The 21,849-nt window shown below is 43.8% G+C and overlaps 1 protein-coding gene across 2 annotated transcripts; it reads left to right on the forward strand.

Annotated features, from left to right (window-relative positions):
- Nucleotides 1–946: 946 nt before the first annotated feature.
- On the forward strand, nt 947–17,661 carry LOC110526401 (hepatocyte nuclear factor 4-beta). Of its 2 annotated transcripts, none has more exons than XM_021607349.2 (10): nt 947–1,573; nt 4,748–4,913; nt 7,815–7,909; nt 10,449–10,555; nt 11,342–11,497; nt 11,703–11,790; nt 12,006–12,158; nt 15,363–15,653; nt 15,938–16,060; nt 16,827–17,661. In XM_021607349.2, the coding sequence occupies exons 1-10, from the start codon at nt 1,459–1,461 to the stop codon at nt 16,952–16,954; spliced, it is 1,422 nt and encodes a 473-aa protein (XP_021463024.1). In that variant the 5' UTR covers nt 947–1,458; the 3' UTR covers nt 16,955–17,661. The 2 variants fall into 2 exon arrangements, with proteins under 2 accessions (XP_021463024.1, XP_021463025.1); XM_021607350.2 differs by having other exon boundaries at nt 949–1,573; nt 15,363–15,626.
- The last annotated feature ends 4,188 nt before the right edge of the window (nt 17,662–21,849 follow it).

Consider the following 21,849-nt stretch of genomic DNA (forward strand, 5'->3'; position numbering starts at 1 on the left):
GATTTCTTGCACACACAGGATTTGGCTCATATATTTTTTTTTTTAGTTCTTCAACCCAGACAGCCATTTTTATAGATGTCTGGGAATTTACTCTATTAAAAATGAAGGACATTAATATGAGATCTCTGTCCATTTTGGGATGTAAACTGAAAAATACATGTTGGACTTTACTGTCCACTGCTTTGTGTCACATTATGAACTCAATAGGCATTTCTTTCCTAATCTAAAAACAATATGATATGATTGTTAATATGGTGCTTTATATTATTGTTACTCCATTACTAGAACAGTAGATAGACCACAAAGTGTCTTTGTGAAGATACTAATGTCACTATATTGTAGCTTGACATAGATGACCCTCCACTGCTTTGAACCTGTGGTTTATGTAGACAAGTCAGAGAGGCTGTCTACAGTGCATTCACTATCTGTATAAAGGGGCCCAGGGGAGGTATAGTTTTATTTGCAAACACGTTATCACTCTACCTCTGATCAATACCTCCAAACAGCTGATGGCATGCTCCCCACATGGGCAAAGGTGAAGAAACAAGCCCCTCCCCGTTGAAACAGAGGAGAGTGCAGACCGGTTGAACTAGCAAACTCTGCCCCCAGTGGTGAAATATGGCACTCTCTCTCATCCAGTTACAATAATACTCAAACTTGAGAATCTGGCATCTTTTGTCCATAAAAGTCTACTGAAATTACAAATATCAAACATTGATCAGCGGTATTGAAATACCTTGAATTCTCAACTGACCTGCAGTAACTGATAACACACTGTAATGATGACCTTTGATCTGGTCATATACTTTAGTTTTTGCTGTCCTTTTTTCCTCAGCCGTAAAAGTGATTAAGATAAGGTAGCTCCTTGACTGTTTTGGCTGTTTTTTCTCTTCCCAGTGAGTCATGTTTACCTGCCTACATCTGAACCCTCACCTTTATTATACTCTACTCTGATAAGAGAGTCGCAAACAAACAGTGGGCCAAATCTCAGTGTCTCTCTCTTTCCCTCCTTTAGAAGGCTGTTTGGAATCTGTCACACTGATCTGGAACATTAGCTACCAGCTAAATACATACTGGATAACTTGTTCTGTTATACAACCTGAGTAAGAATTGCCTGCCAGGAATACTGGGATGAGAAAAGGAAGAATCTAAAAGGTACACATGATTCACTGGGCCAAGGAAAACATCAGCATTCGACAGGAACCAGGACTTTGGAGGCCTGTGACGAGTGGAGGAATAGCAGCGTCACACAGAATGACAACACATTGATTTACCTGAGCTAGACAATCAGGAAGACACAGAGGAATTAAGTGATTGCGCTGAAATAGTGGGTAATTTTGGAACAGAGTGGTGAACTGAAGAGGAAGGTCGTGCAGCAGCCTGTTCTGGTTCCTTTGCTCATATAAATCAGTATTTTATTTGGGCCTAGTGTGGCCTCCTGAAGCAGTGACCAGAACCATGAAGCTGTCAGGGAATGTGCTGGATCTGGACTCCACAGACTACAGCACCACCCTTGATCCCTCCTACACCATGCTGGAGTTTGACAACCTCAGGGTATTTCCTGTAGAGACAGGTACGTCTGGTATAATGACACCTTTACCTGTCTGTCTTTCACTCATAGACTGGTGCACAACAATACAAAAACACTGGTCTGACATTTGAGGGGGTTTGTATGATATTCAAAGGACATTCAAATAATATAAAATATTGAATATCCATTCATTTTTATAGGTTCAAATTCATGAGTAGATCTTGGTAACTTTTTAAAACCTGTTCTTTCCATTCAGATGGGGGGGGGGGGAAAGGCTTGCATAAAAGACACAGTGCCCTTGGAAGAACATGGTTTTAAAAAGTACTCTCAGCACTTTACAATGTACTGTGGCAAGAAAAAGTATGTGAACCCTTTGGAATTACCTGGATTTCTGCATAAATTGGTCATTACATTTGATCTGAGTCACAACAATAGACAAACACAGTCTGCTTAAACTAATAACACACAAACAATTATACGTTTTCATGTCTTTATTGAACACACCGTGTAAACATTCACAGTGCAGAGTGGGAAAAGTATGTGAACCCTTGGATTTAATAACTGGTTGACCCTCCTTTGGCAGCAATGAACTCAACCAAAAGTTTTCTGTAGTTGCGGATCAGACCTGCACAATGGTCAGGAGAAATTTTGGCCCATTCATCTTTACAAAACTTTCAGTTCAGCAATATTCTTAGGATGTCTGGTGTGAACCACTCAAGGTCATGCCACAGCATTTTAAATCGGGTTGAGTTCAGGACTCTGACTGGGCCACTCCAGAAGGCATATTTTCTTCTGTTGAAGCCATTCTACTGTTGATTTACTTCTGTGTTTTGGGTCGTTGTCCTGTTGCATCACCCAACTTCTGTTGAGCTTCAATTGGCAGACAGATAGCCTTGTATTCTGAAAACTTGGGAATTAATTTTTCCGTCGATGATAGCAAGCTGTCCAGGCCCTGAGGCAGCAAAGCAGCCCCAAACCATGATGCTCCCTCCACCATACTTTACAGTTGGGATGAGGTTTTGATGTTGGTGTGATGTGCCTTTTTTTTCTCCACACAGTGTTGTGTGTTCCTTCCAAACAACTCAACTTTAGCTTAATCTGTCCACAGAATATTTTGCCAGAAGGGCTGTGGAAAATCCAGGTGTTATTTTACGAACTTCCGACATGCAGCAATGTTTTATTTGGACAGCAGTGGCTTCTTCCGTGGTGTCCTCCCATGAACAACATTCTTGTTTAGTGAATTACGTATTATGGACAAGTCAACAGAGACGTTAGCATGTTCCAGAGATTTCTGTAAGTCTTTAGCTGACACTAGGATTCTTCTTAACCTCATTGAGCATTCTGCACTGTGCTCTTGCAGTCATCTTTGCAGGACGGCCACTCCTAGGGAGAGTAGCAACAGTGCTGAACTTGCTCCATTTACAGACAATTTGTCTTACCGTGGACTGATGAACAACAAGGCTTTTAGAGATACTTTTGTAACCCTTTCCAGCTTTATGCAAATCAACAATTCTTAATCTTAGGTCTTCTGAGATCTCTTTTGTTCAAGGCATGGTTCACATCAGGCAATGCTTTTTGTGAATAGCAAACTCACATTTTTGTGAGTGTTTTTTATAGGGCAGGGCAGCTTTAACTATCATCTCCAATCTCATCTCTTTGTTTGTACTCCAGGTTAGCTGACTCCTGACTTAAATGAGCTTTTGGAGAAGTCATTAGCCTAGGGTTTCACATACTTTTCCCACCCTACACTGTGCATGTTAAATTATGTATTCAATATAGACAATAAAAATACAATAACTTGTGTGTTAGTAGTTTAAGCACACTGTGTTTGTCTATTGTTGTGACTAAGATGAAGATCAGATCAAATTGTATGACTAATTTATGCAGAAATCCAGGTAATTCCAAAGGGTTCACATACTTTTTCTTGCCACTGTAACTCTCATGCACACAGGAATTTGTAAGACCATTTTCTCATGGCATGGATACAATGGCATCAGCTCTCATTCCACAAAATGCTGTGAATACAACGGTCATTACTCCCGGCAATACTGAGAGTGATCTAAAGACCTCCCTCTTCTGCTTTCCCTTATAATCTAATTTGAATTTATCATTATCATCATTAGGAGTCTGTTCTGCTGAATCAGGTCCTTTCTTTGGCACTTTTAAGGAGATGCTTTACCAGCAGACTGCTCTCCAAGGCAGATAGCTGTGTGGCAGATGTATTCTAATCTCATGATGCAATCGAACTGATCTTTGACCACAGAAAGCAGTCTCCATGTTAAATTGTTATCCCTGGCTGCTCAGTCTCCCAACTCTAAGTGTGCAATTTAAATACATTACAGCCTGGGAGCATTGTCCCTGTGACTGCACAAACACTACACCAACAAAGTATATTTGACGGTCAGTGGTTTTAAGAGAGACAATCCTGCAGCGATCGAACACTGACAGGACACAATTTAGAGCAACACTGAGGGAGATTGAATTAAAATGGAGCTCCCAGTGTAAAATTAGCCAGTGGACTTGTCTTTGCCACTGACCTGAATCTGCTTTAATTAAATGGGGAGTTTCCTCTTCCTCTGAGTAATAAGCAGCAGTGGTCCTCTGAGGGCCTGTGAGTCTGGCAGTAACATACAGCAGTGATATCTCTACCTATAACCCTGCTTTTATTACCCCCTCCAAACCTCATCAGACCTGCCAACACAACTCTGCCATTGTTCTTACAGCCCTATAAGCTCACAATCAACACATTTCTGCCTTTGAAAGTTGTGTGTTTTTATGTGCAGCACAAGGTTATTACCCTTCACAGAGGTGGAATGAACAGGGATTCATTAATCACCTTAGCTGATGATGGCGTTGATTAATTATTCGCTCTGTAATCGTGCTTATCTGCTGTCACACAGCGTTGACAATCTCTCAGCTGAGTGATCCGCTCTCGGCAGACACTGTTGGGGCTTATTAGCAAGGCTCGGAGATGTTTACTTATTCATCAGCAATGGGGGGCGCTCTGTAAAAGTAGAACAGTGTCCTACAAGACCCTATTCCATTGTGCATCTCCAAAGCTTTCTAATGTTAGCCTGAGGTCATCAGTAATATATATCCTCGCATGTCTCTCCCCAAGTCTCAAGAGTGAATTGAACACATACAGTAGCTACACACCAGACCTCCAGTGTGCTGCAGTGTATGAATCTCAATAATTTTCTTGTGATGGACTGACAGAGTTGATGATGCCGGAGCCTGCCCCTCTGCTGCCACAGACCAATGGGAGCGTGTGTTCCATATGTGCAGACAGAGCCACAGGTAAACACTACGGTGCTTCCAGCTGTGACGGCTGCAAGGGCTTCTTCAGGAGGAGCGTCAGGAAGAACCACGCCTACACCTGCAGGTGAGACTCATCACCACACATGTCACTGAAAAAGAGGACTACATCTCAAATGACACCCTATTCACAATATATTGCCCTATTTATTTATTTTTTTATCTGATCCAACCTGTTCTCAGAGCATTTCGTATTATTCTGTAAATAAATCCGCAGCACTCCAATTAATATGATATGTTACGTTCCGGTTCCTATGGTACAGTTGAAGTCGGAAGTTTACATACACCTTAGCCAAATACATTTAAACTCAGTTTTTCACAATTTCTGACATTTAATCCTAGTAAAAATGTCCTGTCTTAGGTTAGTTAGGATCACCACTTTATTTTAAGAATGTGACATGTCAGAATAATAGTAGAGAGAATTATTTATTTCAGCTTTTATTTCTGACATTCCCAGTGGGTCAGAAGTTTGCATACACTCAATTAGTATTTGGTAGCATTGCTTTTAAATTGTTTAACTTGGGTAGCCTTCCACAAGCTTTCCACAATAAGTTGGGTGAATTCTGTCCGTTCCTCCTGACAGAGCTGGTGTAACTGAGTCAGGTTTGTAGGCCTCCTTGCTCACACGCTTTTTCAGTTCTGCCCACAAATTGTCTATGGGATTGAGGTCAGGGCTTTCTGATGGCCACTCCAATACCTTGACTTTGTTGTCTTTAAGCCATTTTGCCACAACTTTGGAAGTATGCTTGGGGTCATTGTCCATTTGGAAGACCCATTTATGACCAAGCTTTAACTTCCTGACTGATGTCTTGAGATGTTGCTTCAATATATCCACATAATTTTCCGCCCTCATGATGCCATCTATTTTGGGAAGTGCACCAGTCCCTCCTGCAGCAAAGCACCCCCACAACATGATGATGCCACCCCCGTGCTTCATGGTTGGTGTTCTTCGGCTTGCAAGCCTCCCCCTTTTTCCTCCAAACATAGCAATGGTCATTATGGCCAAACAGTTCTAGTTTTGTTTCATCAGACCAGAGGACATTTCTCCAAAAAGTACAATCTTTGTCCCCATGTGCAGTTGCAAACTGTAGTCTGGCTTTTTTATGGCGGTTTTGGAGCAGTGGCTTCTTCCTTGCTGAGCGGCCTTTCACGTTTTACTCTGGATATAGATACTTTTGTACCTGTTTCCTCCAGCATCTTCACAAGGTCCTTTGCTGTTGTTCTGGGATTGATTTTCACTTTTCGCACCAAACGTACGTTCATCTCTAGGAGACAGAACGCGTCTCCTTCCTAAGCGGTATGACAGCTGCGTGGTCCCATGGTGTTTATACTTGCGTACTATTGTTTGGACAGATGAACGTGGTACCTTCAAGCATTTGGAAATTGCTCCCAAGGATGAACCAGATTTATGGAGGTCTACTGCTAGAAGGTAAGCCTTGAAATACATCCACAGGTACACCTCCAATTGACTCAAATTATGTCAATTAGCCTATCAGGAGCTTCTAAAGCCATGACATCATTTTCTGCAATTTTCCAAGATTTTTAATGGTACAGTCATCTTAGTGTATGTAAACATCTGACCCACTGGAATTGTGATACAGTGAAATAATCTGTCTGTAAACAATTGTTGGTAAAATTACTTGTGTCATGCACAAAATAGATGTCCTAACCGACTTGCCAAAACTATAGTATTTTTTTTTACCCCTTTTTCTCCCCAATTTCATGGTATCCAATTGTTGTAGTAGCTACTATCTTGTCTCATCGCTACAACTCCCGTACGGGCTCGGGAGAGACGAAGGTTGAATGTCATGCGTCCTCCGATACACAACCCAACCAGCTGCACTGCTTCTTAACACAGCGCGCATCCAACCCGGAAGCCAGCTGCACCAATGTGTCGGAGGCTACACCGTGCACCCGGCAACCTTGGTTAGCGCGCACTGCGCCCGGCCCGCCACAGGAGTCGCTGGTGCGCGATGAGACAAGGACATCCCTACCGACCAAGCCCTCCCTAACCCGGACGACGCTAGGCCAATTGTGCGTCGCCCCACGGACCTCCCGGTCGCGGCCGGTTACGACAGAGCCTGGGCGCGAACCCAGGGACTCTGATGGCACAGCTGGCGCTGCAGTACAGCGCCCTTAACCACTGCGCCACCTTGGTGAATCATAAGATGTTACAGTTTTTGATGTCCCGTTGTTAGGATAATCTTAATCGTAGGTCATCAATTTTATTTCCCATTGATTGCACGTTAGCAAGAAGAACAGATGGTAGTGGGAGTTTACTCGCTCGCCTACGGATTCTCATAAGACTGCATTTGAGATACCACCAAGGTTCTGTTAGAACTGCAGGTCATTGGAATTATTATTATGCTCACTATTGTCCACCTCCGACCCACATGACAACACAGAGACAAATTTACTGCCAACGACTAGGGCAGCTGGTCATTTTTTTTAGCTGAAATTCTGGTAAAGTACTTTCTTTTACAGTGTTCAACCCCCATCTCAATAACTGATTACTTTTTTCTGGTGGTACAGTTCTCAACCACATCCATTGTGAAGTGAAAAGTATGAGAGTTGAATTGGCCAAGAATAGAAAGCCAACTTCTGTGTCATAGTCTCTGGGTTTTGTTCAGACAAAGAGAAAATAACCTTAATACAGTGGTTGAAGACTCCAAGTCAATGGTGTGATGAGTTTTACTCTCTTACATGTGAGAAGTCGATTTTACCACACTGTATAGACTATAGGAGTTGTCATTTCGCAGGTTTCTATGAAAGGTGTCTATATGTCTGGAACTAAGCGTTAGGAGCCTGTCTGAGCATGTGTATGCCCACAGCACAGAAATTGTACAGCACTGATCTGACGCCATCACAATTACAGAAGCCCATAGTGTGAGACTTATGTCTGATTGTGCATTACAGAATCTTACAACTGTTGTATTGAAGTGTGTGTGTGTGTGTGTGTGGTCGGCAGGTTCAGCAGGCAATGTGTTGTGGACAAAGACAAGAGGAACCAATGTCGTTACTGCAGGCTTCGGAAATGTTTCAGAGCAGGCATGAGAAAGGAAGGTGAGAGTGGTTTTTTGTTTGATCATGACATAGATTTTACACACTGTATGGCACCATACTACAAAGTAATTACACAATAAATTGCCACATTATTAATTCAAAATATATATTTTTAAAGCCTACCAGCACGCACACGCACATACACACACACACACAGCATTTTGTTTTTAAAGCCATAAGCATACATGCAAGTTGACAAATCACAATATTTACATTATATTATATTACATAACCATGTCCAACGCCAAGGGGGGAATTGGGGTTGGCAGGCACGCCAGATGGGGGTGGGTAGTGGAGGCTCAAGCAGGGGTAGTGAGTGGGATATAGTCTACAAGGTGCTATTCCAAATCAAATTAAATGTTATTTGTCATGTTTCATAAACAACAGAATATTAGAAAGCTAATAACACGTAGAATAAATACACGGGGTAACAGTACAGAGTCGATGTGCAGGGGTATCTTGAACCTAAAAGGGTTCTTTGGCTATCCCATAGGAGAACTCTTTGAAGAAAACTTTTTGGTCCCCGGTAGAACCCTCTTCTTGGAACCCAAAAGGGTTCTCCTATGGGGACAGCCGAAGAACCCTTTTGGAACCCTTTTTTCTAAGAGTGTATTCGCCTCTTACCGTGAGGGAAATGCAACAAGATCAACATGCCGCTCTCTTGAGCAATACTGAGTGAGTGGCTGTGTGCACTGTAGACCTTATCTTCCACTGGCTGCGGCAGATAACCAGGAGAGAGAGAGACGGGATTAGAGGATCCATGAATGGCTCCTCACATGAATAATTAACATGGCTGAGCATGGGCAAATATTTGCTCTGGCTTTTTCAAGAGAGATACTTCTCTTTGCTGAGCCCTCATTCCAGAGGAATGTTACGTAAGAGAGAAACTGAAGCTGAGCTGAGCCCCCTTAGTGATAGTCAGGGAGAAAGATTCAAACATTTGCCATATTAATTTTGCAGACCAATCAATTAGCATTTAAGAAACAGCAAAGCTATGCCAGAAAATATCAGAACATGCCATTTTGAAAATTTGTATAAGCCTTTGGTTTAATGTTTTTCAATTGTACATTAATCCGGACAACAAATTCTAACAAACCATTTTTGACAACAATCATTATTTGTACTCCTCCTATTCTCCTTGCTGAATGTCTATAGCCACTTTCAATCTATCACTTCACTTATGCTCCGTGGAGGACGAATTTGTGACATCATCACCCATGGCCATGTCTCCAAGGCAGAGGTCTCTCTCTGTCTCTGCAGCTCCAGTTTGATTAATAGGGTCCTGATTGGCTGCTGAGAGGTCAGCTGTGGTGACTGATTGCTCTCAGACTGGGGCTTGTTGTCTGACTTTGTGGAGCAGACTGAAATCAGGCTGAGGTCATCCATTGTAATGATACAGGCACAGAGGTCACTATGAGACAGTCTCCTCTGTCAGACACAATCCCAATCATCAGGCCCTGTACTGTCAGCCTTCTGTCATGCCTTCCTTTGCCTAATTACATAGTCATGTTTAACATGTTGGCAAAATCAGAATCAAAATTAGAGATGTTACTTTTCATACAATGGGGAATTTGGAAATTGAATTTGCACTGAAATAGTCTCAATACAGATGAGTTTCAAAATTAAATGTATAACAAAAATTATTAACGCAAGATGCAACAATTTCAAAGATTTTACTGAGTTACAGTGCATATAAGGAAGTAGTCAATTGAAATAAATTCATTAGGCCCTAATTCATGGATTTCAAATGCCTGGGTATACATATCTGTTGGTCACAGATACCAACAAAAAACATTGCCTCACAATGGGCCTCAGGATCTTGTCACGGTATCTCTGTGCATTCAAATTGCCATCGATAAAATGGAATTATGTTCGATGACCTTACCTTATGCCTGCCCGTACCATAACCCCACCGCCATCATAGGGGAACAACGTTGACATCAGCAAACCGCTCGCCCACATGACACCATACATGTTGTCTGCGGTTGTGAGGCCAGTTGAACGTACTACCAAATTCTCTAAAACAATGTTGGTAGAGAAATTAACATAAAATTCTCTGCCAACAGCTCTGGTGGACATTCCTGTAGTCAGCATGTCAATTGCACGCTTCCTTGAGACGTCTATGACATTGTGTTGTGTGATAAAACTGCACATTTTAAAGTGGCCTTTTATTGTCCTCAGCACAAGGTTCACCTGTGTAATGAATCGATTATGCTGTTTAATCAGCGTCTTGATATCCCACACCTGTCAGGTGAATGGATTATCTTGGCAAAGGAGAAATGCTCACTAACAGGGATGTAAACAAATTTGTGCACAACATTTGAGAGAAATAAGCTTTTGTGCGAACTTCCTGGGATCTTATATTTCAGCTCATGAAACATAGGAACAACACCTTACGTGTTGCATTTAGATTTTTGTTCAGTGTAGGTGTATGCTATAATTACAACATTACCCTTCCATTGAGTATACTTTGTCCAAGTAAAACAGTGAACACAAGAAATCCAGGGACTCTCCCTCCCTCCTATTCATTTATTTCCAGCTGTGCAGAACGAGCGGGACCGCATCAGCAGTCGCAGAGGAGAGGGACAGGGGTTGGGCACTCTGTCAATCAGTGTACTGCTACAGGCAGAGGCCAGCATGCATCAGGTAAGAGACTGTCACTATAAAACCTCTCCCTATTCACAGCCACAGAGTGCTCCAGAGGCTTCCATTTCCCATACAGCCCAGAGTAGAGCCCCTTATCTGTTTCTCAGAAACACAGCAGTGGCAAGGCTAGAGATGGAGAGGATACAGGCTGCACTTTAGACAGCCGGCCATTAAGGTCCCCTGGAGATTCAAGCTGCAGACTGGATTCAGTTACTTCTTAGAAATTGCCAAATTGCCCAGAGAGACTCACATCTGATCACAGCAGTCCTTCCTATGTAATGGCAGTGCCTGGGCTTGGATTGTGTGCCAGCGTTCAATTGGCTTCAAATACATAATAACAACAAGATATCCTCTTTGTATGCGAAAGGAATGCGGCAGAAATTAATTGGATGATTGACAAATGAACCACAAAATTTGGCCAGGCTGTTTTCCATTTGGGTCAAGTTTTCATGCAATGTCTCCTTCAATGTGAGTTGTGTGCTGAAGGGGCTCTGATCACCATCCAACAGCATCGTTCCAGAGACAGACCCACCAACAACACACCCAAAATCCATTTCTCATCTTACACCCTTATATTCTCTATTACCACCATTCTCTGAAGTGACCTTTTCCCCACCCAATACCCTACCTGCCTCTGCTTGCTCTGCCCTTCACGATTGTCCAAGCACCCATCATCTAACCCCTGCACCCTGCCCCATCCATCTCCTCCAACCCTCTCTTCATTCTCACATTACACTGACACCTAGGGCCAATATGGAACCTCTCATTATTGTGTGCCACTCTCAGTTTCCAGCCCTGACCTCCCCTATGAGCTGTGACATCAACACCAAGAAGATAGCGCTCGTGGGGGACGTGTGTGAGTCCATGAAGCAGCAGCTCCTCCTGCTGGTGCAGTGGGCCAAGCGCATCCCCGAGTTCTGCAGCCTCCCCGTTGACGACAGGGTATGGAACTTTGGATGTTATCCTACTTAATGTGTCTGTATGAACATGTGAGCTGCACCTGTCTAAGCAGGCGGTCACATTCAGCCCAGCTGTCTTTGTGTTGGGTTTTGGATCACTAGCTGTTGGAATACTCACGTTGCAGGGAGGGCTGTCTGTGTAATGGCTGCTGTGTGTTGTCTCTATGCTGTGTCTTGTCTATGTGCAGGTATCCCTGTTACGAGCCCACTCTGCTGAACACCTCATCCTAGGGGTGGCTCGACGCTCCCTGCCTTACAATGACATTATCCTTCTGGGTAAAATATATAGATCTCAGCTACATCTGGGATGTGCTCTCATCTTTGTTATATAATGAAAAAATAATTTACCCAATGTTTGATACTAGTAATGTCGACAAGCTATGCTGCTTTTACCATATGTGTATATTGATAAAGGAAGCAGACTTACCTAATGTATAAAGTTATACTTACAGTTTTACTTAACTTATATCATATGTGGATTGTGTTTGCAGGTAATTACTTTGTGATCCCAGTGAGCGGTCCTGAGGTGGAGGTGTCCAGGGTGGCTGCCCGGATCCTGGAGGAGCTGGTCAAGCCTCTGAGAGAGCTGGACATCACCGACAGCGAGTTTGCCTGCCTTAAAACCATAGTCTTCTTCAGTCCTGGTCAGTCAGTCCTTTGGTCACCACCAGCCACCCCCTGCCCCTCCTACCCCTCCTTACCTCTTCTCACCTCTCCTCTGTCCTCAGACAAAGGAAGAGACTTTCGCCAGGAATCTTTTTATTTCACAGTTGTTCTCTCCTGGGACTGTCTCGGCTCTCTCTGTGCTCTGTCCTTGGCCCCCTCTTGGTTTGTCTTGGCCTGGCGGTCTGGTTTCATCGTGTTCTGGGAATAAACTATTCATATCTGGGCGAGGTTTTGGCAGGGAGAGGTGACTGGCTGCTGGACTTTACAGCCTGCTGGCCTGAGGTGGTGATTACAGCAGCAGAGCCAGGCCACCGGTCTGACAGACTGACTGGCCAAACTGGCACAGCAGTGCACAGCAGTACACAGCAGCGTCAGGCCAAGTCTGACACAGATGACTGACTACCTACAGAAATAAACACACCGCATGTGTGCTCAGCTCTGTCCTGTGTGACCCTGCCCTACTACCTTTACCTAACCTTTCTCTAATAATTTCAGTTTAGTTTATTACACATAATGCATTTCAATTAATAAAGAAGTATATTGTATAAAGTCCCCACAGCAATCCCATCTCTCTCTATTCTCATAGGGCCGCAGCTTGAGGATTTGTCTCTCTTAATCTCCCATTCTCTCTGTCTCAGGGCTGTGTTATAGGAATTGTTTATCTCACAGTGGCTTCACTCTGTCTCTCAGTATAAGCATACTGTACATGTATGTGTCTCTCATGTACTCTATGTAAAGATGGCGCAGTACTGTATGGCTGCTGTCTTACGTGCTCTGACCCAACTTTTCTATTTTGTGATTCTTTTGGCGTTTATCATTTTCCTATGATCGACGGAATCTTTTGGACATCAGATCGGTAGTTAATAACCTCAATTCTGACTTCTACTTCGATTCATCTGCCCTGGGCTCTTTGTGTACCTACAACTGTTATCGTGACTGCTGAATACCCTAAGTGTACAAAACATTAAGAACACCTTCCTACTATTGAGTTGCACTGATGGAAGTGGATTTAACAAGTGACATCAATAGGGGACCATAGGTTCCACCTGGATTCACCTGGTCAGTCAATGTCATGGAAAGAGCATGTTCTTAATGTTTTGTACACTCCGGGTATATTCCACCTCAGGACAACAACAACATCAAGCTGGCACTTGACAAACTGTACAAGACTATAAACAAGCAAGAAACAATGAACCCGGAGGCAGCTTTTCTTGTTGCCAGTGATTTTAATTCCGCATCACTAAGACAGGTGATGCTCAACTTCTATCAACACGTCTCCTTCGCCACTTGGGGCGTTAAAGTCCCAGACCACTGTTACTCAACCCGCCATGCAGACCCTCAACACATGGGCCCACCAGCGGTGTGTGCTTATACTCCCTGTTCTCCCATGATTGCGTGGCCACGCACGACTCCAACTCCATCGTCAAGTTTGTCCGATGACACGACGGTGGTAGGCCTGATCACCAACAGCCATGAGACGGCCTACAGGGAGGAGGTCAGAGACCTGGAAGTGTGGTGCTAGGATTACAACCTCTCCCTCAAGAACTAGAACAGGGGGCAGGCAAAACGACAGGTCAAGGGCAGGCAGAGATCAGTAATCCAGATCAGAGTCCAAAAGGTACAGAATGGCAGGCAGTCTCGGGGTCAGGGAAGGCAGAGAGGTCAATAATTCAGGGTGGTGTGACAAGGTACAGAAACGGCAGTCAGGGTCAGGGCAGGCAGAATGGTCAAACCAGAAAACAGGAACTAGAAACAGACAGGAGTAGGGGGAAAAACGCTGGTTGGCTTGACAAACAAAACAAACTGGCAACAGACAAACAGATAACACAGGTATAAATACACTGGGGATAATGAGGAAGATGGACGACACCTGGGCGGGGAGTGGAGACAAGCACAAAAACAGGTGAAACAGATAAGGGTGTGACAGTACATGCCACACGGTCTCTGAGAAAGGCCTGAAAAATTGCCAAAGACTACAGCCACCCGAGACATGGACTGTTCTCAATGCTCGTGTCCGTCAGACGATACCTTTGCATCAAGGCTCAAACCAAAAGACTCCTAAACAGCTTCCATCCCATGGCCATAAGACTGTTAAATGGCTAACAACTACTGCTCTCCCTGAAACCTACGCTGCTGCTAAAATTAGTATTGATTCGATTTATTACTACCATTACGCTGCTGTTCAATGATTATTGATTGCCATTACCATTAGTATCTATCTGCAGTTGAAGTCGGAAGTTTACATACACTTAGGTTGGAGTCATTAAAACTCCTTTTTCAACCACTACACAAATCTTTTGATAACAAACTACAGTTTTGGCAAGTCAGTTAGGACATCTACTTTGTGCATGACACAAGTAATTTTCCCAATAATTGTTTACAGACAGATTATTTCACTTATAATTCATTGCATCACAATTCCAGTGTGTCAAGTTTACATACACTAAGTTGACTGTGTCTTTAAACAGTGAATTAGGTGTACATGTGGATATATTTCAAGGCCTACCTTCAAACTATGCCTCTTTGCTTGACATCATGGGAAAATCAAAAGAAATCAGTCAAGACCTCAGAAGAAAATTATAGATCTCCACAAGTCTGGTCCATCCTTGAGAGTAATTTTCAAATGCCTGAAGGTACCACGTTCATCTGTACAAACAATAGCACGCAAGTATAAACACCATGGGACCACACAGCCGTCATACCGCTCAGGACGGAGACGCGTTCTGTCTCCTAGAGATGAACGTACTTTGGTGCGAAAAGTGCAAATCAATCCCAGAACAACAGCAAAGGACCTTGTGAAGATCCTGGAGGAAACAGGTACAAAAGTATCTATATCCACAGTAAAACGAGTCCTATATCGACAACCTGATAGGCCGCTCAGCAAGGAAGAAGCCACTGCTCCAAAACCGCCATAAAAAAGCCAGACTACGGTTTGCAACTGCACAAATTACTTGTGTCATGTACAAAGTAGATGTCCTAACCGACTTGCCAAAACTATAGTTTGTTAACAAGAAATTTGTGGAGTGGTTGAAAAACAAGTTTTAATGACTCCAACCTAAGTGTATTTAAACTTCCGACTTCAACCTGTTTTTGCTTTGTCATTATGGAGTATTGTGTATAGATTGATGACTCTCTCTCTCTGTGTGTAGTATTAACCCTACCTCTCTCCCCCTGTCTCTCAGACTGCCCAGGGCTGGAGGCCCCTCAGACAGTGCGTCGGCTGCGTTTCCAGGCCCAGGTGCTGCTGGACGAGGCCACCTGTGAACAGCGGGGGCGTTTTGGAGAGCTGCTGCTGATGCTGCCCCCCCTGCAGAGTGTGGCCTGGCAGATGGTGGAGACCCTGCAGCTGGCCAGGCTCCTGGGGGAGCCCAGCGTGGACAGCCTGCTGCAGGAGATGCTGCTGGGGGAGGGGGCCACTGGGGGCCTGAGACAACGCACAGGGCACGGTACACTCCAGAGGGGAGATACTTACAGTAAAAACTGAATACCACTAACTTTCACTGGGTTGCCTTACAGATCAACAACAGAGGTCAATAACAATTAAAACCTAAAATAGGTCAACTTTCAATTCCCACAATCTAATCTGTCCACTGTGCATTGTGTCTTCACTTATGTTGTTATCATACTGTTTCATTGTGAACTCTCATTACTGACTTGAGAGTATTCGTAATGAGGGTAACCTTTGAGCTCTTATGGTAACTAGATCAGTGTAGTAGTGTAGTAGTATACAGCTATTCTCTTCTCTGGTCCTCCTCAGGTCCTAACTCAAATGTAATGGCGTTCCCCCAACCCCAACATCACACCTTGTCTCAGGACCTACTAGGAGGCCATGCCGGGTTGCCTAGCAACTTCACATCAGTCATCCTACCTGTTCCTAGCTGTGAGTACCCCAAAATGTGTCTATGGACAAGTAAATATATGTTGTGTACTAGTATGTATTAGCTAGCTAGAGCAAACAAATACATCATAGTCACCTTGCATGACACCTTTATATACACACACACACACCTGTATTTAGCTGTGCAGCAAGTGCGTGAAACCTCAGACGCTGGTTTCCTACCTGTGTACAGACTGAGTCAACAGGTTTGCTTCACTGAGATCTCCTCACAACACCAAGCAGCATGGTTCTCCTAAGTAAAAGTCTGTCTCGCCAGCCTCATGGTGCTCCTAAGTAAAAGTCTGTCTCGCCAGCCTCATGGTGCTCCACAGTAGCTGTGGGAAAAGACTACCTGAGTAATGCCCCCACGCTGTCAAACAGAGGAATAACACACAGTGACCTCACCGTCCCCAGTGTTTTATCACCCTCACAGAGCCAGCCTGGCCCCACAGGGGGCACATGGCCCAGACTGCTCCCCTTGTTTCAGGCCCTCTAACCCAGCCTCGCTTTACAGGAACCTGGGCCCTCTCACCAGCCCTGGTCTTCAGGCTCAGTCCCTACAGCTCTGACCTCACCTGAGGGATGTTGATGTCTGTCTCCCATCATTAATATTCCTATAATTACTACCTTAGTGTCTTTTTTAGGGGATTAGCTCACCAACGGTAACTTAACGTCCTGAAAGAGTACTGTTACGGACCTGTAGTAAAAGCCATGCAATTTCAGTCTCAGTGTGTGTAATGCCAGTCTGATGCCTGTCTCTCTCCAACAGCTCTGCCAGTGGTGCCTCTGGTGCCCACACAGACTGGCACTGAGGTGTACAGACATGGAGAGGGGGCAGACATGCCCATAGAGTCTGCCCACAGCATGCCCATGGCTCCTGTCCACACCTGCCTCTGAGAAGCAGACCAAGCAGCAGCAGCTACTATACAGAGAGGAGTGTGTGGTCTAAACATGCACACACACACACACATCTAATCCGGCCCGCGTTTGGTTTGAGTAAAATGTTTGTTTTAGTTTTTTTAAATAACCACTTTGAGGAAATACAACACATTTTCAGTGCAGCCCTCCGAGCCTCATTGAAGACCAAATGCGGCTCCTGGGGCAAAATGAGTTGCACACACCTGACCTGGTGTTGGTGCATCCAGGCCGTACTACTATATGAACACAACATGAAGTAGAGGCTGTTACATGGACACTACTAACCCAAAAATGGACTTTGACTCAACCAGCCAGTCCTCTCCCTTATCCACCTTTGCACAATGCACATTACACACAGGGAATATGATGCACACAATTAATAATTGATCAGGAATTGTTCTTTATGTTAACCATTCACTGACGATTAAAATCATCAAATCAATAAAGACCACAGCTCAATGGTATGTTATCTTTATTAGATCATGGTTGGGTGAGTGAGTTGTGTTGTGTTGGCATGTTAATTAAAGACAGTGATGTCGCAGTGGTGAAGTAAGAACAATTTCATGTTTTTTATATTCAGGATCATTGTCCATGCAGATGTTGGTACTGTTAAACATTTTAAAGTTACTCATAAAAATGTATTTTTTTTTAAAGGAAATAAATGAAAAATACATTTGTAGAGCCTGCTAAATGTGTTGTGTGTCTCTTGCTTTGGATATATGTTAGGTTTCATTCTGTAAGGGTGTAGGCCTAATGTGTGAAGTGATACTTTGTAACCGGGCTACGTACTGATAAGTCAGTGATGACTGTGAGTGTAGGATATGTAACGTAACTGCAGAGGGCGCACTAAGCCTGTTCAGAAAATCTGACTGTTCCACTTCCCCTTTGAGCACTTGAGGCAAACCTTCTGACTGAGATGACCAACTCTTGGCAGGTTATCCAAGGTAATTTACTGACTGTCCAGGGTCAGATATTTCATGGGGTATAGACAGAAATTGTGAAAGGAGGAAAATCTATTAGAGACTTTCTCTTCCCTCGCCCAGACTTGAAGTGGTGTTTTTGGAGTTATTTTCATATCTCTCTGTACATGAGAAAGTATGCATGTCGGTGTGAAGTAGGGACACCTATTGACCCCAAGGTACATGGTTAAGTAATCTATAAGCTATGCTTTCCAGGTTGGTATGTAATGTATGTCTGAGTGCTATGTGTATTGCATGTCTATTATATTATAAAGGCTGACCTCTCTCTAGCTGGAGTGGGGCTTCAGGTCAGATTCCAGCATCTGCATCTTAATCAGTCGCTTAGGGTCTTAAACATAAGCATCTTAAATGTTTGCTTAGGGCCCCTGGCCACTAGGTGGACCCCAACCAGAACATTATATACAGTGGGTATAGAAAGTCACCACCACCTTTCAAAATGTTCACCTTTTGTTGCCTTACAGCCTGAAATTTACACACAGTAACCCACAATATCCAAGTGAATTATATATTTTTTTTTTAAATGCTGAAAATGTATTTACAAGTAAAACAGTAAAATACCCTGTCTGGATAAGTGAACATGGTGGAACCACCTTTTGCTTGAATTACAACCATGAGTCTCTTTGAATATGTCTCTACTAACTTTACACACCTCGACTGTTCAATATTTGCCCATTCTTCCTTGCAGAATTGTTCAAGCTCAGTCAAATTGCATGGTGGCCACTCATGGACTACACTCTTCAAGTCATTCCACAGATTATTGATGGGATTTAAGTCGGGGCTCTGACTAGGCCACTCAAGGACATTCATCTTCTTGTGCTTCAGCCACTGTACCATTGCTTTGGCGGTGTGCTTTGGGTCATTGTCATGTTGAAACGCGAACCATCTTCCTATTTTCAACTTCCTGGCAGAGGGCTGCAGGTTCTCCTCAATAATCTGTCGGTATTTTGCACTGTCTGCTGTGCTCCAGTCCCTGCTGAAGAGAAACACCCCCACAACAGGATGCTGCCACCACCGTGCTTTACTGTAGACATGGTGTTCTTTGGGTGGAAAGATGTATTGGGTTTTCACCAGACATATCATTTGGCGTTCTGGCTAAAAAGTTACATTTTGGTCTCATCTGACCACATTAACTTTTTGCCACTTGGCCTCGGAATCTACACTGTGCTTTTTGGCAAAGCTCAAACGAGACTTGATGTGGCTTTTTTTGAGGAGTAGTTATTTTCTTGCCACACTCCCATAGAGGCCAGATTTGTGGAGCACTTGTGATCACATGCACACATTGACCAGTCTTTGCCATGAAGGCCTGAATCTCCTTCAAAGTCGCCATTGGCTTCTTGGTAGCCTCTCCGATCAGTCTCCTCCTTGCCCGGTCATCCAGTTTGGAGGGACGGCCTGATCTCTGCAGGGTCTGGGTGGTGCCATACGCCTTCCAATTCTTAATAATGGTCTTAACTGTGCTCCGAGGGACAAAGCCTTTGAAATCTTTATCTCGTAGATCTTTTGAAAGTACCTTTCCGCCAATAGTGGATTCTTTACTTTGAATTGCACTGCTAAGCAGTGGAGTCCTCTATGAACAACTGCTTTTATTCTGATCCAGTTAAAGTCACTACAATTGATCACAGATAGAAGCCAATTAGCTTGATTTGTGATCTGGAAGGGGGTTGGTTATACCTCAGCAAGTTTGCAATTGAAATTCTAGGGGGGGGTGTTCACTTATCCAAATACGGTATTTTACTGTTTTACTTTTAATGAATTTTCAGAGTTTCACTTGGATATTGTGGGTTACTGTGTGTAAATAGAGCTGGAAAAAGGCAACACAAGATGTTTTGAAAGATGGTGGTGACTCTATACCCACTGTATTTTTTCTGTTGAGAGTTAGAATAGTAGATACACAAGGTGCCATTTCGAAATTTGGCTGTGCATCAGCAGTTTTTCTCTTGTTCATCAGTCACCGAGAGTCACTCATAACCATGTCTGCTAACAATTTTTTGATTGGTAAAATAGTCTAGCTAGCTATCTAAACTTGTAGTAATTATGGCCAAATACCAACCGGGCATGTAGGGCATGTGCCCAGGAGCCCTGACCTCCATGGGGCCTCCACTGATTTTGTTAGTCACTCTCACTCAGATATCATTAACATGGCATAAGTCTTGGCTACGACCGGCCCTGGATGTCAGTTCAAGTTAATGGGATCAGTGGCCTGGTCAGATGGGTGATGATGAAGAGTCGAGGGAGGGGAATAGTAGAGCGAAAGGCCCGCTCCCTAACCGTCCCCAGCCTGCGTGTTTATTTTCTAACCCAAAATACAAAATCAATACAGAAATAGAGCACAGAGTATCGTTTACTTCTCTCTGGGGACAACAGCACCCATTACTACAGGGGGTATAATCTAAGCAGATCTTAATTGGTAGTTAACCCCTCATTCAAAATACCCATTTACCTGTTTTAGACACACACACACACACACACACACACACACACACACGAGTTATTATTGAGGCGCTTAATGGCTGATGGGTAATCTCTCTCCATGTGCGGCAGGGCCAAAGTCAGCCGCTCACACATTGCCACCCTGTATGCCCACCTGGGGCTGACATTAAATCCTGTAAGACTGTGTTATTCACACTTATACAAGATTATATAATATTTGTTCCATTTGATGTCTATCAGTGCTTGTTACCCAATATGCTGTAATAGGAAACATGAAACAGCCATTTTCTCACAGAGGGTGGAGGTTTCCATGGAGTTTACATTTCAGCAAGATAATATGTATGTGTTACGCCTGTGCTCTAGTCGGCCACTATAACTCTGTATGATTCATTTCAATAATAAACCATTAGTTTGTTGATGTAGCTAGCAGCCACGGAGGACATTGGACTAGCCTAACTGCTGCTGAGGGCAGCATAGCTAGGGGGGCATTGGGAATGGTGGTTCCCTGCAAAGTTAAGACTACAAATGAATGATGCATCATTCTTGGTAATATTGTTTTACAGTGGCAATATGAAAGTACAAAGTCCTAAAAAATATGACTAATGGTAAACTAATTCAATTATTATCGAAAATATTTTGGGACTACGACTGAGACTGAGACCAAGGTAGGTCATCATAACTGTATAAACAGAATTCTCAAAACAAGTCACAGCAAATGTCAGTGTTGGTGTGAATTGCTAGATGGATGTCGATTTTCTCAGTAAAAGGGCTTAGTATTTTGTGTGCCTATGTTTTCCTTCATGACTGGACTGTTGACTGGTGAAGAAAAGCCGTTTTTCAGCGTGCTGGGAGACGTTTTAGAGCAGCTCTCTCTCTTCCAGCTGGCTCCTCAGCCCCGACCCTGCAGCCTGCCTGCCTGCCCAATGTGTTACAGCTGGGCTTTTCCACACCACTTCAGTCCTGTCCTCAAACCCGTCATATTGGGAAAAAGAGAGGGAGACATCAAACCATCAGGCAGCCCACACAGCGCAAACTGGGTCTTTCAGCTTGCTGACCCAAAGCCTGCCTCTCCTTTCCTTTCCAGGCTCTGTACAGATAGTCAGACCCCCCTGTACCCTCCTGCTGCTCCAGACTTGGCTCTGCGTCTCACCTCCAGGTGAAGTTATTTGGGAGGACCTAGATTTATCTCCAGTGGGAGAGAGAAGAGTTGAGGAGTTAACTCAACTATTTCCGCAGTGATGCGATTCAGGGAAATAGCAATGACCAATGACTGAAAATATTTCATAACGAGCATCCCTTATGTAAACAAACTTGCAGTTCACAGAGGCACTTTCTCAGACACACACACACACACACACACACACACACACACACACACACACACACACACACACACACACACACACACACACACACACACACACACACACACACACACACACACACACACACTCACTCACTCAC

This window comes from Oncorhynchus mykiss, chromosome 6 (assembly GCF_013265735.2).
Source record: "Oncorhynchus mykiss isolate Arlee chromosome 6, USDA_OmykA_1.1, whole genome shotgun sequence".
NCBI lineage: Eukaryota > Metazoa > Chordata > Actinopteri > Salmoniformes > Salmonidae > Oncorhynchus > Oncorhynchus mykiss.

Excerpts from the sequence above, each read along its gene's own strand:
- LOC110526401 (XM_021607349.2), top strand. The coding sequence starts at position 1,459 with ATGAAGCTGTCAGGGAATGTGCTGGATCTGGACTCCACAGACTACAGC. Across the intron at positions 7,910-10,448 it reads AGCAGGCATGAGAAAGGAAG|CTGTGCAGAACGAGCGGGAC; the intron begins GTGAGAGTGGTT and ends ATTTATTTCCAG. Across the intron at positions 12,159-15,362 it reads CATAGTCTTCTTCAGTCCTG|ACTGCCCAGGGCTGGAGGCC; the intron begins GTCAGTCAGTCC and ends CCTGTCTCTCAG.